The 14,846-nt window shown below is 43.7% G+C and overlaps 1 protein-coding gene across 1 annotated transcript in view; it reads right to left on the minus strand.

Annotated features, from left to right (window-relative positions):
- adarb2 (adenosine deaminase RNA specific B2 (inactive)) overlaps positions 1-14,846 on the minus strand; it is a gene marked incomplete at both ends in the record, with an annotated part of 264,867 nt that overhangs the window by 88,011 nt on the left and 162,010 nt on the right. Inside the window, 2 exons of the mRNA XM_084049189.1 lie at positions 5,080-6,032; positions 12,370-12,456. Coding sequence (XP_083905315.1) covers positions 5,080-6,032; positions 12,370-12,456 — 1,040 coding nt within the window. The remainder of the gene's footprint in view (positions 1-5,079; positions 6,033-12,369; positions 12,457-14,846) is intronic.

Genomic DNA, 14,846 nt, shown 5'->3' on the forward strand with positions numbered 1-14,846 from the left:
CTAATAGGCTGCAACACTACCTATAGTGCTATAGCTTTGTCCAGATCATAAACTCTTGCCTTCTGTCATGAACCAAGCCAACACTAAGATCACTCGTTCACAAACCATTTACCAATAGAGAAATTGTATGTCTCCTCGCTACCGAAAACAGTGAAAGCAGCCGATCTACAAGCTCAGAAACACGTTGCTATCTGAAAAGTTTTGAGATTGTAGATCGGCTGTTTTCAGAATGAAGTATGTCATACATTGAGAAATCGTACTCTCAAATAAGCATTTCAGGTTATCTTTACCATTTGCACATGTATTCATTGATACAGTCATGTTGTTTGCAATTCAACTTAAATTAAGTCTGCATCAAGTGAGGCTTGAACTGGCGACCTTGAGATTGTGAGGCACTCATTTAAGGGAGACGCCATTGGACCAACAGACAAGGAACTATGAAAAAGGAGATTACAGAGATGATACAGTTTCACGCAAATAGCTGAAAAATCCTGGGTTTAAGTGTTTTTCAAACTGCTCAAAATTGCGGACAATCTACGGGCGGAGCTTACTGGTCAAAGCGATAGATGTGTTCCTCATGAGTCAAGGCACATGTGTAAGCAAGTTTCACGACTTTCGGCCAAACGAGGCATGACTTATGCCTGTTTAAAGTCTGCCTTTTCAAAAAATTGCTATAGCGCCCCCTTTTGGCCAATTGGAGTAAGATTGGTTTCAGTGATATTTGGAATGACCCTGTACATTTCTGCAAAGTTTCAAAGAAATGTGAGTCTGCATGTATGTTTTAGGCACAGATGAATAATTTTCATAAAACTGTAATAGTTAAAATCTATCTCCTCCTGGGATTTTTGAGCAATCTGCACGAAACGTTTAACACTTGAACTTTGGACCTCTGCCTACAAAAATTTCCAACGGATTTTCCATAAGTGAAAAAATGCAGTAGTTATGAGCCAATGGCTGTTTTTCATATAATTCAAAATGGTGGGCGATCTAAAGGTCAGAGGTCAAAAGTCAGACCACGAAAGTTGTCGGGCATGAAGAGACGCATGTGTGTATCGAAGTTTCATGGTTGTAGGTCAAACAGGGCATGAGTTGTACCTGTTCAAAGTTGGCACTTTCAATTGAGTGCTATAGCGCCACCCTTTGACGAATGAGTGTGAGAATTATTTCTTGGTAGTTTTTCATGAGCATCTACCATATGGCCGAGTTTCGTAAAAAGCGTATGCACGGTTAAGCCAGAACTGGCAAAAACAAGTATTTTTCAAACTGCTCAAAATTGCGGAAAATCTAAGGGCGGACCTTAATGGTCAAATCGATACGTGTGTTCCTCATGAGTCAAGGCACATGTGTAAGCAAGTTTCACGACTTTCGGCCAAACGAGGCATGACTTATGCCTGTTTAAAGTCTGCCTTTTCAAAAAATTGCTATAGCGCCCCCTTTTGGCCAATTGGAGTAAGATTGGTTTCAGTGATATTTGGAATGACCCTGTACATTTCTGCAAAGTTTCAAAGAAATGTGAGTCTGCATGTATGTTTTAGGCACAGATGAATAATTTTCATAAAACTGTAATAGTTAAAATCTATCTCCTCCTGGGATTTTTGAGCAATCTGCACGAAACGTTTCACACTTGAACTTTGGACCTCTGCCTACAAACATTTCCAACGGATTTTCCATAAGTGAAAAAATGCAGAAGTTAGGAGCCAATGACTGTTTTTCATATAATTCAAAATGGTGGGAGATCTAAAGGTCAGAGGTCAAAAGTCAGAGGGTGAAAGTTGTTCAGCATGAGGAGACGCATATGTGTATCCAAGTTTCATGGCTGTAGGTCAAACAGGGCATGAGTTGTACCTGTTCAAAGTTGGCATTTTCAATTGAGTGCTATAGCGCCACCTTTTGACGAAAGATTGTGAGAATTATTTTTTGATCGTTTTTCATGACCATCTACCATATGGCCGAGTTTCGTAAAAAGCGACAGCACGGTTCAGCCAGAACTGCGAAAAGTGGCAGAAGAAGAAGAGACAGAATACTGCCAATAACAATACGGTTCCAGAGCAGAGCTCTGGCCCCGTAATAAAAAAGATATATATACATTTTTTCTTTTTTCTTCTTCTTTAAAGCCTTGAAAATGTAGTTTTCGTTTTGATACTACTAAATAGGAACTTAAATATGTTCATTCGATACCATGTTAGTTCTATTAATCCAAGCCGGTTGATTGATCATTAAAATAAACATGCTCTGAACATGCAGAAACAAGTACAGAGCCCAGGGGGACGCCAGTCAATATGTGTTGAGGCCTGTATACAGTAGTTTGTAGTCCTAAAACCCCTTGGCAGATTTCCAGTGCTTTTAAGGCTTCTAATATTATGCAGAAAACAAGGTCTGTGATTATCATACAGTATAAGTCTATGGGAGATTCACATCTTGTTCTACAACATAAATTACATCCATTAATATCTCAACCGTGAATTTTTAAGCCTTCGTTGTCCTTTTTTTAAACTGATATTAACTGCCTGTGGGGATCAAAAAGACTGTTGATATGTGGAGATTGTCTGGATTGAACAAAACGTGTTAACAGCATATAAGCTTTAGATAGCTACTAACACTTCCGACACTAACTCTAGGGGAGCCCGGGATCGAACTGGGAACCTTCCGGTTCCCAAGCAGCCACTCTAACCCTGAGCCACTGCCGCCAGAGGCAACTTCTGAGCTACCCTAGAACACAATCTACAGACATAATCTCTGTAACACTTTATTATCAGAAGGGCCTTCTTACGCAAACGTGATGTTCTCTCATCCTGACTATGATACCAGTGGTGTGTGCAGAGGTGGTCTCTATTGCACACACACACACACACACACACACACACACACACACACACACACACACACACACACACACACACACAGAGACACACACACACACACACACACACACACACACACACACACACACACACACACACACACACACACACACACACACACACACAGAGACACACACACACACACACACACACACACACACACACACACACACACACACACACACACACACACACACACACACAGAGGTGTATTTGGTAGGGGGGATCAACATAGCTTTGGTCAGCGACAGGTTGAGCCCGAGGAAATCCCAGGGAAAGAAAAGTGACCTAGCTGGCACCACAAATCCCTGGCACCGCACCACAGCGATGGCACAGGCCCCGAGGCTAACGGCTGGCAGCCACCCCAGTACCCACGTCTCACATCCCCAGGCAAGTCAACTGCTGCCCTGGCATCCACACTCAGACACATGTAAGTATACATGTACAGTATAGCTGGAAGATACTGAACTCTCATGACTTGTAAGTGCGCGCGCATACACACACACCAGTGCTGATTTCATCGACTCAAGCTATGACGAAAAATGTTCGTCGACTACCTTTTTTTACTGATGAAAACGAAATAAAAACTAAGCTACGACGACGAAACTAAGACTAAATAAATTGTCAATTTCGTCAACAGATAAAAACTAGACTAAAATGTTAGGGAGACACACGCGCGCGCACACACACGCACACGCACACAACCAAAAGTGTGTCCACACACTGTAAAATCCTGAGTGTTCACTTACAAATGGATGAATGGACACTGATGATTTTACTGTGTACTGTGCTGTCCTTCTGCAAAAAAGAAAAAAAAGCCTCTTGACTCTAGCAGACGGCACGGCTGACTTTCAAGAAATTCCACAAGCGAGAGCTTTCTGGAACTAAACGGCCGAGGCAAATCCTCTTAAAATCCCTTTAGACACCGTGGCAGCCAGAGAAAGAGAAAGAAAGTTTCTCCCAAGGCAAACATGTGCAGGTTTGTTGGTTTTGATGTTATGCGTTGGGGGGGAAGGACACTCTCGTGCCAGTTTAATTTCTTCGAGGCGGGAAAAGAATGTTAATACGACACAGAGCCAACGCGGAGAGACATCACATTGTGGTGACATAAGCCTTCGGGGGGAAAGAGAATGCCGCGTGGAATAGAAGCATGGCTTGTATTTATTTCTTACTATTCATACACAAACACTTGACGTAACACATGGATTAAACATGCTCCAGGTATACGAGCTGAGATGCTACAATGGCCCGAGTTCCCTTTAGAGAAAGTTGCACTCACATTTGTCAAATAATAAACGTCGCCTGTGACCTGCATCGCCTAGATACAATGTACCTGCTTTGTACAAAGGTGGAGGTTTTAAATGGTAAGCAATTGCATAAATTGCCGCGACTATCGACTCAAGGCAGTTCCGTTTTAGATGAAATTCTGCGAGCTGAAATGAAGTTTCTGAACGGCTGTCGCGGAGCGCCGGCCCAATCCAGCCGGTGTGACTTTAGGCGTCTCCTGTTCCACCAACGCTCTCCCAAAACTAGTTTCTCCGCTCTGATTACTATTTACATATTTGTGTTTCTATTTCCTTTGGGCAACAGATTGAATTAATGTTTGTAGACACCCGAGATGCTACACACGAGGAAACAGAGACATTGTGCGAAAATTACAAAAGTTCTCCCAATTATAGCTCTGCAAACAGGGAGAGCGAGAAAAAGAGCTGGTGTTCGGGAACAATGCCGACTTGTTTTGTGTCAGAGGCACACGGACAGTAATTAGCTTCATTTACATACTCTTCTATTTGAACAGATCAATGAACAGAATGTGTTTATCCAACGCCCAGGCCTTGCAACATACACAAAATTACACACACACACACACACACACACACACACACACACACACACACACACACACACACACACACACACACACACACTAGGTGCTAATGCTCACATTTGCAATATGTTTTCACTCTATGCCGCCTCTTTCTGATCTAAAGTAATCCTACTTAAATATATCCGTATCAGCCCTGCCACCATTCCTCTTTTCATCCCCTGCGTTTCTTATGCCCCTTTCTCCCCTCCTCCTTAATTACTTGTTGGAAGGTGTTTGGCTTTCCACTGGGCCCCTGCTGCTATGGTCATTACAGGCCCCTGTAGGAAGTTTGAGTGCATGCCACAGATACTAAGCCGAACACAAGGCAATTGGGAATGTGTCAGTTCTCACCTGGGGTAAATGAGGACAACTCTTCCTGCTGGCTTTGAGGCCTGTCCTTCCCTCGGGGGGCGGCCGGATGTTGAAGAGGGCCTGAAGGGCACACTGGGCCGCCTGGATCTTGGCCAGCTTCTTGCTGCGTCCGCAGCCCTCGAATATCCTGCCGTCCACGCGGACCGCCATCACGAAGCTGCGCAGCCTCCGGCCCTCGGCTCGCTCCGACAGGCACGCGTATCGCAGGCCCGGCCGGAGCTCGTTGAGCAGCGCCACGGGGCTCTTCGGGGACTCGGGCTCCGGGACGATCCCGCCCAGCCTCTGCTGGGCCTGCACCATCAGGTCCAAGGTGTGACGGAGCAACCGGCCATGTCTCAGCAGCTCGCTGGAGAGCAGCTCGCTCTCCGCCGCCGAGTCGCAGAGGGAGAACCCGTCGGCGCACGACGAGGACTCGAACTCCTTGAAGAGCGTGTCGGGGAAGTCGGCCTGGTCCGAGGTGAAGTCGGCGGACGGGTTGGACAGGTTCCCCATGGCCAGGTGGGCCTGAGGCGCGTTGGGGAACTGGACGAAGGACTTGAGGGCCAGCTCGGCGGCCCGCATCTTGGCCTTCTTTTTGGTGGGGCCGGTGCCTTCGAAGGTCAGCCCGTTGACCTCCACGGCGATGGAGAAAAGCGGGGCGTGGACGGGGCCCGTCTGGGACACCATGCGGTACTGGAGGCCCGGTCGCAGCTCGTTCAGCTGCACCAGGGCGTTCTTCGGCGCGTCCGACCACGACAGCTTCTTGTAGATTAGGCGCAGCTGGCACAGGTGTCCGTTGTTGTCTTCCTCCAGCGGCCGCTTCCTCTTTAGACCTGAGGTTCCGCCTCTGGACGAGTCAGAGCGAAAAAGTGACTGGCGCTCGCTGGACCCGATGGGGCGATCCTCTAAGTTGCCGACGTTACAGTTTTCTTTGACCTCTGCACTGCTGGTGCCTAGAAGAAGAAGAAGAAGGAGGAAAAAAAGAGGTAAAAACAGGAACAGCATGATTCATAGAAATAACAATCCTCAGCTGAGAACAAAAGAGGCAATAAAAATGCAGTCATTTTCGTACGAGAGCTAAAGCTGAAACTCATGCTGTGCAGAACAGAACAAGCCTTGCAAAATCCCCTACGGTAGGTTTAAGCACTCCATACACAATGAAATCGCAAGGAACAAATCTACAATCAGCATCCCGAGCCAATAGCACAGTTTGTTCCACGGTTGCCTTTCACATCTAAGTGGTTTAATTTTAATAATAATGGGTGCATTATGTGCCAAATTCTGTTAATCTAAAATTTGTCTCATGTGTGTGCCACGGTTGGGGAAACATACTGTAGACCCCTGTGGAAAGTCTCAATCCCTTTTGTCATGGAGGACAAGGTGGACAGTGTTACGCATACAGTACTGTACTGAGAGAACATGAAAACACTTTATTCTTTATTCGGATCCCCATTAGTTGCCAGACTTTCCACCAAAGTAGCAGCTCCACAACAAACAAAAAAACTAAATTAAACAAAAAAGCAATTAAAACATGGGTTGGGCCTTAACTATATAGCTGCCAATGACGTATATATACGTCTTTTAATAATCAGCTGTTGCCTGCCAATGACGTATATATACGTCTTTGAAAAAAAGGGGGACATTTTTTTTTTTTCAAATTCTTTTTTTTTTTTTGATTTTTTTTATAATTTCAACCCTTTTCGAATTTCGAACAGATTAGGAGCTAAAAATGTTCAAAGATTTGCTGCTCCATTCACTTCAATGTTAAAATTCAAACGGACAAACAATTTACATTGTTTTTTGGTTTAAAACTACTGGTTCTGAGCTATATTCAAACATCAAACAACACATGTTAACGAGGTCAAAATGACCTCGTTGACATTTGTGAAACCACACCTGAATCTCATCTGTGATTAGAAACCATCTGGGGAGCAATCATACTGGAGGAAAAAAATCTGTGGCTACGCGAACAGGTACCAAAATCATGGCAAAACCCTGGCAGAGGCTACAGACTGTTCTGAAAAAACTCTGGCAGTCAATGTGTAACACAAACATTTTCAAGACAAAAGTCAAGTAAAAAGAAAATAAGCATCACAACACATCAACTTATCCATCGTGGTTGTTCAGGTCAATTCATGGGGTTATTGATCATGCGTGTGTTTTTTTTTATCCTTGCTGAGTGCTCAGTGATCATAGTTGGTAACATATTTATTCAATATAGGAATGGCCCTATACATTACAGAGCTGCAAACCACATTTGTTCTGGGTTTGTGTTTAACTATGTGAGCCCTAGTAGCCTGCCTGGTAGTGGACTATATGATGATCTCTTACATCAGGGGTAATCAACTAGATTAGGCAGGGGGCCACAATCATAAAATTACTTGAAGTCAGGGGCCACAAGACCGTGACTAAAAAACGCTTAACAGCTTGTTGTGTGCTATAGGTGCGATAGGACACAATAATGGACACATGGTAACTTATTAGGGCCTGCTTCATACTGCATTCATGCATTTTGATGTTTGATAGGAACATTTCTGTGTCAGTCCTTTATAGTGCACAGGCTTAGATTTTGATATTAAGAAAATAGGAAATAGATATTTCAGTATGTTCTGTGCACTTGTCCCTGGCATGGAAGCATCTTTGTTAAAAGAGTATTGGGGACCAGGTGAAGTGTTTACATGTTCGTATGAATGAAAGGATTTTCATTTTGTTTGTTTTGAGCACTCGGGTGATAAGAGCACAAGGTCTTATGATGTATTTGAAGTGGATGAAGATGGCAAAGATGGAAGATGGAAGATGGACAAAATCCACAAAGAAATAGCCATAATAATTGCCGAACTACCTGAAAGCTATTACTTCCTACAAGTATGGAAGTAGACAACATTTCCGGCTGTTTTGTTTCTTTGTACTATGAAAAGGTCTTTATACTTTTAAATATATTTTTGCGGCAGACTGTAGGCTGACAGGAAATAGGGAGAGAGATGGGGGGGGGGGGGTGACACACAGCAAACGCCGTCGGGATCGGGATCGAACCCGCGATTCACTGCAAGACTGGATTACCAGCCTATGTGGTATATGCCTGGACTGGTAGGCCAGCAGGCACCCCGATACTTTTGATACTTAATACATTTTTTTTAACACCAGATGCTTAAGTACATATGAAGTGAGCTACTTTAACAATTTGACCCAAGTGATTTTCTTATGGTTGACACACCAAAGATTACATTTACCCGCATTTGGGTTCCTTGCGTCTTGACTGCATGCAGTACTGGTAGGTGTTAATTTGGGACCCTGAGTGAGTCACTAATATTCCTCCATTCTAAATAGTAGCCTGCATTTTCTTCTTATCTGTTAATAGTTGATTAACCATTAACAAGCTTCAGTTAACAGTTAAAAAAACATTCAAAATGGTCATCCTGTACAAACAACCATACAATAAAAAATATGTACATTTAATTTAACATTGGAACATGTAAAAAGAACATGTTCCAGGGGCCACAAGAAAGCTCCGCTGGGGCCGGATTTGGCCCGCGGGCCGCCAGTTGAATATCACTGTCTTACATAATGTATTTGTGAGTACAGACAAATTGGTTGTTTACAATGACGGATATTCCTAAATAAACTCACTAAATTGCAAGCCAACCTTTCCTCTACGGTGAGCCATGAGAGACCGGCATGCGATCACACCCTATATTGCCTGTCTGTTTTCCTGCTTTATTTCACACTCCCATCGTCTGTGAGAGCAAAGTCTGTGCAGTTGTGACACACACTTCAATTACAATTCAATTACAGCATTCATGTTGATGAGAGATGAACATTCAGCAAAAAAATAGGCAAACATTCGTTGCATGCAAGCTTGTAGATTGACTATTTTCGGTGAAGATATTTGCTGTAGAGGGAAAAAGGGCAGGGGGCCAAGTACAGACCGATGTGGGACCCCAGTCAACAAAGTATACAGTAGTATACTATAGGTTTTAAGTGGTTAAACTGATGCTGCGCTACGAGCTTGTAGATCTGCTATTTTTGAAAAATCGTGAAAATATGTGCAAATCTTTGAATATAAATACTTTTAAAGCGAACATTTTGAACTCAAATCTTTACTTCTGGGGGTCCCTGGAACAAGATATTTTGATGGGGGTCCGCGGCCAAATACATATCATTTTGGGGGTCCTTGACATGAAAAAGATTGAGCACCACTGATATAGAAACATACGTTTTTCAGAATACTGTTGAGATTTAGGAGACATGTAGAATCGGCTATAGGTCTCAATGGGTTAATGCATGGTAACCATGGAAATCGCTTCTGTGCACCAGCCTACTGTATCCCTGCCTGTACAAATGTGTCTTCTTTATAGGCTACCTCCAGGTTATGTCCCAATAACGGTTTAACTCATAACTGATAACTCTATCGACTGAAGCCCCCCAGGGGTCTATCATAGCCCCACTCCAAACCTCTTTAGATAGCCGATCTTTTAGATCGGCTATTTTCACCAAATGTTTGCCCTAGGGGCTCATGTGGTTAAAAGACTTTGGTATATTTTAACTCTATACTGTATATTTCAGTATCAGTCCGGGGTTAAAAGTAACCAAGTATATTCACTCAAGTACTATACTTAAGTACAGTTTTGAGGTACTTTTAATTTACTTGAAGTATTTAAAGTAAGTATATATTTTATATTTTTTCATTTTAAGTATTTCAATTTATACATCGACTTCACTACATGTCAGAGGTAAATATTGTACTTGTTACTCCACTACAATAGGGCACAGCAGTGGCGGCCATTTTGTGGTGCCACAAATAGAAAGCCCATGCATTTCTCCCATAGGGATTTCTGAAAATATGTATTGGCTTGGTTCCAGGCTTAAAATAATTAATATAAATATTTTAGGAAATCTCTATGCACTAGTGTGTGTGTGTGTGTGTGTGTGTGTGTGTGTGTGTGTGTGTGTGTGTGTGTGTGTGTGTGTGTGTGTGTGTGTGTGTGTGTGTGTGTGTGTGTGTGTGTGTGTGTGTGCGTGCGTGCGTGCGTGCGTGCGTGCGTGCGTGCGCATGCGCATGCGCGTCTCTGTCTGTCTGTCTGTCTGTCTGTCTCTCTCTCTCTCTCTCTGTCTGTGGGATAGATTGCAGCTCCATTACTAAATGGGGCTGCACCATTTCAGCTAAAATAATATACAGTGTACATAACAGTGTCATGCCACTGCATTATGTATGATGATGATGACGATGATGTCTTGTTTCACATCAATATTATGACTACTTGAATAGAACAGCTCATAGTGTGGTGCATTGTTAAGCTGGTGGCATGACAGAGCTCTCTGTTCTTAAATGATACATTTTTCCAACCAGTCTAGGCAGAATGATATTCTGCAGTCAGTTGTAATAAATATTATAACATTTTGATACTGAGGGTGTCATAAGATATCTGGCAGTGTTTGTCAACTGACAGCCGATATCAATTTGACAATTGATAATATACTATCGTGCATACATTTAACACAATGTGGAACAATGATTTATTAATGATTATGAATGCTTGCAGGTATATCAGGCGCTGTGTAGTGCTTATGTACTGTAGGTGATTATGTATGTTTATTACACGGCTTGGTTGAATGCTCGATTCTGATTGGTCAGTCAGCGGTCATTATTTCTGGATAATGACCGATGAGCTCTATAACGGACCGCTGTGTAATCAGAGACTCAGAACACCTGCTCATGTCAACCTGTGCTGCTTGGTTATATGCTTTATCCAACATGACAGCCATGTAAACAAACAAACAATGTCATTTACAACTAAACGTTGCTCTCAAGAATGTTTTTGAAAACATTTGAAGTGAGAAATAGACGATGCAATAACCGAGAAGTCATTCTATTTGATCCACTGCGCTTCCTTGTTTATCGTGGCACAACAACGGGGGAATACCAAAACGCTCGCCCCAAAACACAGTCGCCCCGGGGCAAATCCGGCGGTATTACAGGCAAATCGGCAGTAAATAGAATGGGGGGCGAGTGTGTTTTGGGGCGAGTTTTTTTCCATTTCGTCATTTGTTTTTGCGAGGCGAACTTGTCCGCCCAGCCCAATACTTATGGAATACTTTCATTGCCGTAAGCAAGGAAATACTTCGTTTTGTTGTTACTTTTGGGTAAATGTATTTATGTATTTATTAAGTAGCCATGTAATAAGCGGGATAATGCATGGGGAGGTAGTCATTATTGAAATTTAAAGCCCGACAGGGCGATTAACCACCGAGGCGCAGCCGAGGTGGTTAATCGCCCTGAATAGTCCTTCAAATGAAATGTTTTTCTTTCACTAACATGGCACAAATTGGCACCTGGGAGTAGTTAAATAGCACACACCAGTTATTACAAATGGAGGATAATGGGGCTATCACTTTCATATTAGACCTGCTGGTGATATATGGCTCTTTTCCACAACAAGAACTAAGCCAACTGTGCCGTGCAGTGCAGAAATGGGTTTCCATACGCTATGCGGCTCGGTTTCTGATAGGGTTCTTCTCAGAACCTAATGTGGGCCCTGCTCAGTTGGTGGAACTAACCCTGTGTTCCGGGAACCCAGAACTCAGCACTATCTTTTTATTTTCTTTGACCCATTAAGATCGGGAACACCTCTGTGGAACCAACATTATGTTATACTTTGGCTATTAAAAAATAGCAGATATACAAGCTCATAGCGCGGCACCGAGTGCCGCACTATGAGCTTGTAGATCTGCTATTTTTGAAAAATATTTTTTAACTCAAATCTTTGCTTCTGGGGGGTTCCTGGAACAACATATTTTGATGGGGAAAGGCGACCAGAAACATATAATTTTGGGTGGTCCTTGACAAGAAAAAGTTTGAGCACCACTGATATAACAACAATAGTTGTTTTCAGAAAAATGAAGACATTTGTTATTATATATATATTCAAAGATTTGCAAAATAATTCACAATTTTTCAAAGACAATTTTAATAAAAATAGCAGATCTACAAGCTCATAGCGCATGAGCTTGTAGATCTGCTATTTTTTAATAGCCAAAGAAATCTAAAAATGTCACACCGATGCGGTCCCGGTCTTAATGGGTTCAAAAAAGAAATATATATATTTTTATGATGTACCTCCTCCTTCAGGGGTGGTTGTGGTTATAATGTAAACGTAAACAAAAAAAACGACATCACAGGCTCCAGAAAGTTTCAGGTTCAGGGAGATTCTGGGTTACCCTTTGCAGTGGAACAGAGCCAATAGTTTTAGTACAGAGAGCTGACAAAGGCACAGAAAGGAGGTGGCAGCTTACTTAAGGAGTCCTCGTCCTCTGCGCTGCCCGTCCCAGTGCTCATGTACTTGAAGGGAGCGATCAATGCCGACAGCATACTGACTTTCTCTGGAGGAGAGACGAGAGACAGACAGAGTCAACACACCGGGGCAGCGGCCGGGGTTTGTTTTGATGGGTTTATTGATCACGGCGCTGTATCAGCATTGACCTAACATGACTACAGAGACACAGCGCTTCCACCACGGCGTGCATGTGGAAACAGGTGGGTAAGATTATGACAGATACACACCATGCGCACATACACATTTGTGCACTCACACGTCATGCAAACCACATCACACATGCACGCACATACACAGAGCAAGAACAGAGGTGAGTAGTAATGAGTTACATTTCATTTAATCACAGTTACATTTTCTAAAGTTACAGTAGTTTTTAATGCAACATACTCTTCACTTTTACTCAAGCATGTGTGAAGAAAACGTTACTTTTACTCCTTTACATTTGGGCCGAATATAAAGTAGTAAAAGCGATATTTTTCAAATGATTTGGCTACATTCTGCTTGCTACTTTTATTTGTACCCATTTTTATAAAAAATGCATGCTGTGTTTGTTTTATTCACTCAAGAGTGACCAAAGAGGCTGACTGGTATTTGCATTGATTTGCCACATGACTCCAGTATGACCACAGGCTGTCAATGTTCTGTGAAATTGACTTAAGGGAGCACCGTCGATGGGTGGGCCGGCAGACCACGTCGTCACACTCATTATGACTCAGCCATAACCATATAAGGAGTTCCCAATGCAGCCACGCCCAAATATGGAGTGTGTTGTCTAACCTCAATGTGTCATGGCATCGGGCGCAAACAAATCAGTCAGCTCCATATATGGGCACAAAAGGGGGCATGGGCATATACTGATTACATCAGCAATCTCCATATATGGGCATAAAAGGGACATGGACTGACAGATACAGAGATCTCCGTATAAGTCAAGTGCTATGATCTAAGGTCGAGTGTGAAGAGGAGAGTCTTCAGATTACGGCAGAAACTTCTAAGTGAGTCTGCAGTTCTAACTGTGGGGAACAATGGGGAGTTTGTTCCCCAGTTTGGGAGCCAGGGACGTGTGAAGCGATGTACAGTCGTGCTAAGAGGTTGCCTACTACAGAATCTCTACTTTTGCTACTACCATTTAAAGCTTTTCATGCCAAGGACCCCCTAGCTGAGAGAGAGAGATGAAGCAGGGACCGCAGGGACAATTGTGTTGCTGATCTTTTTCCCCTCTACACCATACCTCTTTGCCATAAATAGCCGATCTACAAGCTCGTAGATCTGCTATTTTTGGCCAAAGTTCTCGTCAGAAAAGGGATGCAACGGTTCAAGTGGTTAATATAAAAATAAATGTCATATCACAAAGATCTGCAGTCCCCTAGTAACCCTGAGGACCCCCCGGGGTTCCCGGACCCCCCTGTTGAAGACCACCTGATTTAAAGTTTCAAGTCACTTTGACTTGAGTACAGTTTTTTGGCTACCCTATACCGCCTCTGTGCACAGACAGCGAAACGCTTCACTTTAAGCTGATGAAAGAGGTGGAACCCCCCGCGGGGCCTCGCACAGGGGCCCCCAGGCTGTCCAGGTGTTCGTGTTGTTTACAGTAGGAGGCCTTATTAGGGCCATCGTTCGGTCTGGTGCTCTCCACGCAGCACTGAGCACAATTGACAGGCCAGTCTGGCCCCCCTAATTACAACCTCTCTCTCTCTCTCTCTCTCTCTCTCTCTCTCTCTCTCTCTTCTTCTCAACATTGGCTAATGATCAATAGTTAGGGAGTTGTCTCCGAATAAAGAGAGAGGGAAGAGAGGGATGGCAGAGGTGCTGATGATAGGAGACAGAGCCAGGTGGATGGAAGGGCTGTAGGACGAACAGGAGAGGAGAGAGTAGAGGGACAAATCTGTGATTGTGTGTGCGCGCGCGTGCGCGTGCGTGCGTCCGTCTGTGCGTGCGTCCATGCGTGCGTGAATGCGCATGAAAGTTGGGTGTCAAGGTAAGAGGTTGAGGAGGGTGAAGGCGAGGCTGAGGTTAAACATCCACCCACCCCTGTGGAGAGATGGAGCGTTTGACCTGCAGCCTCTCACAACTTTAACCCCCCCACACTCACCCTTCAATGTCCCCCATATCCCCCTCCTCCTCATCCTCATCCTCCTCCTACTGGAGGTGGGAGAGCATCCTTAAGGGCCTGTTGCTCTAACAATTACTAGTGAGCGGAATACGGCATAAAAAAAAACGGGCCACCACATTACAGTGCAATGAACATGTTTTGATAAGAGTGTGAGGTTGTGAATGAGCTAGTCTCCCAGCTCTCTCTCTCTCTCTCTCTCTCTCTCTCTCTCTCTCTCTCTCTCTCTCTCTCTCTCTCTCTTTCTTCTCAGCTCAATAGCACTAGAGGGGCCGGATGAATCACTCCGACACACATGAATACACTCTACACACACTGTGGTTGGA

Source organism: Gymnoscopelus microlampas (assembly GCF_963454915.1).
Source record: "Gymnoscopelus microlampas genome assembly, chromosome: 22".
NCBI classification, from domain to species: Eukaryota; Metazoa; Chordata; class Actinopteri; order Myctophiformes; family Myctophidae; genus Gymnoscopelus; species Gymnoscopelus microlampas.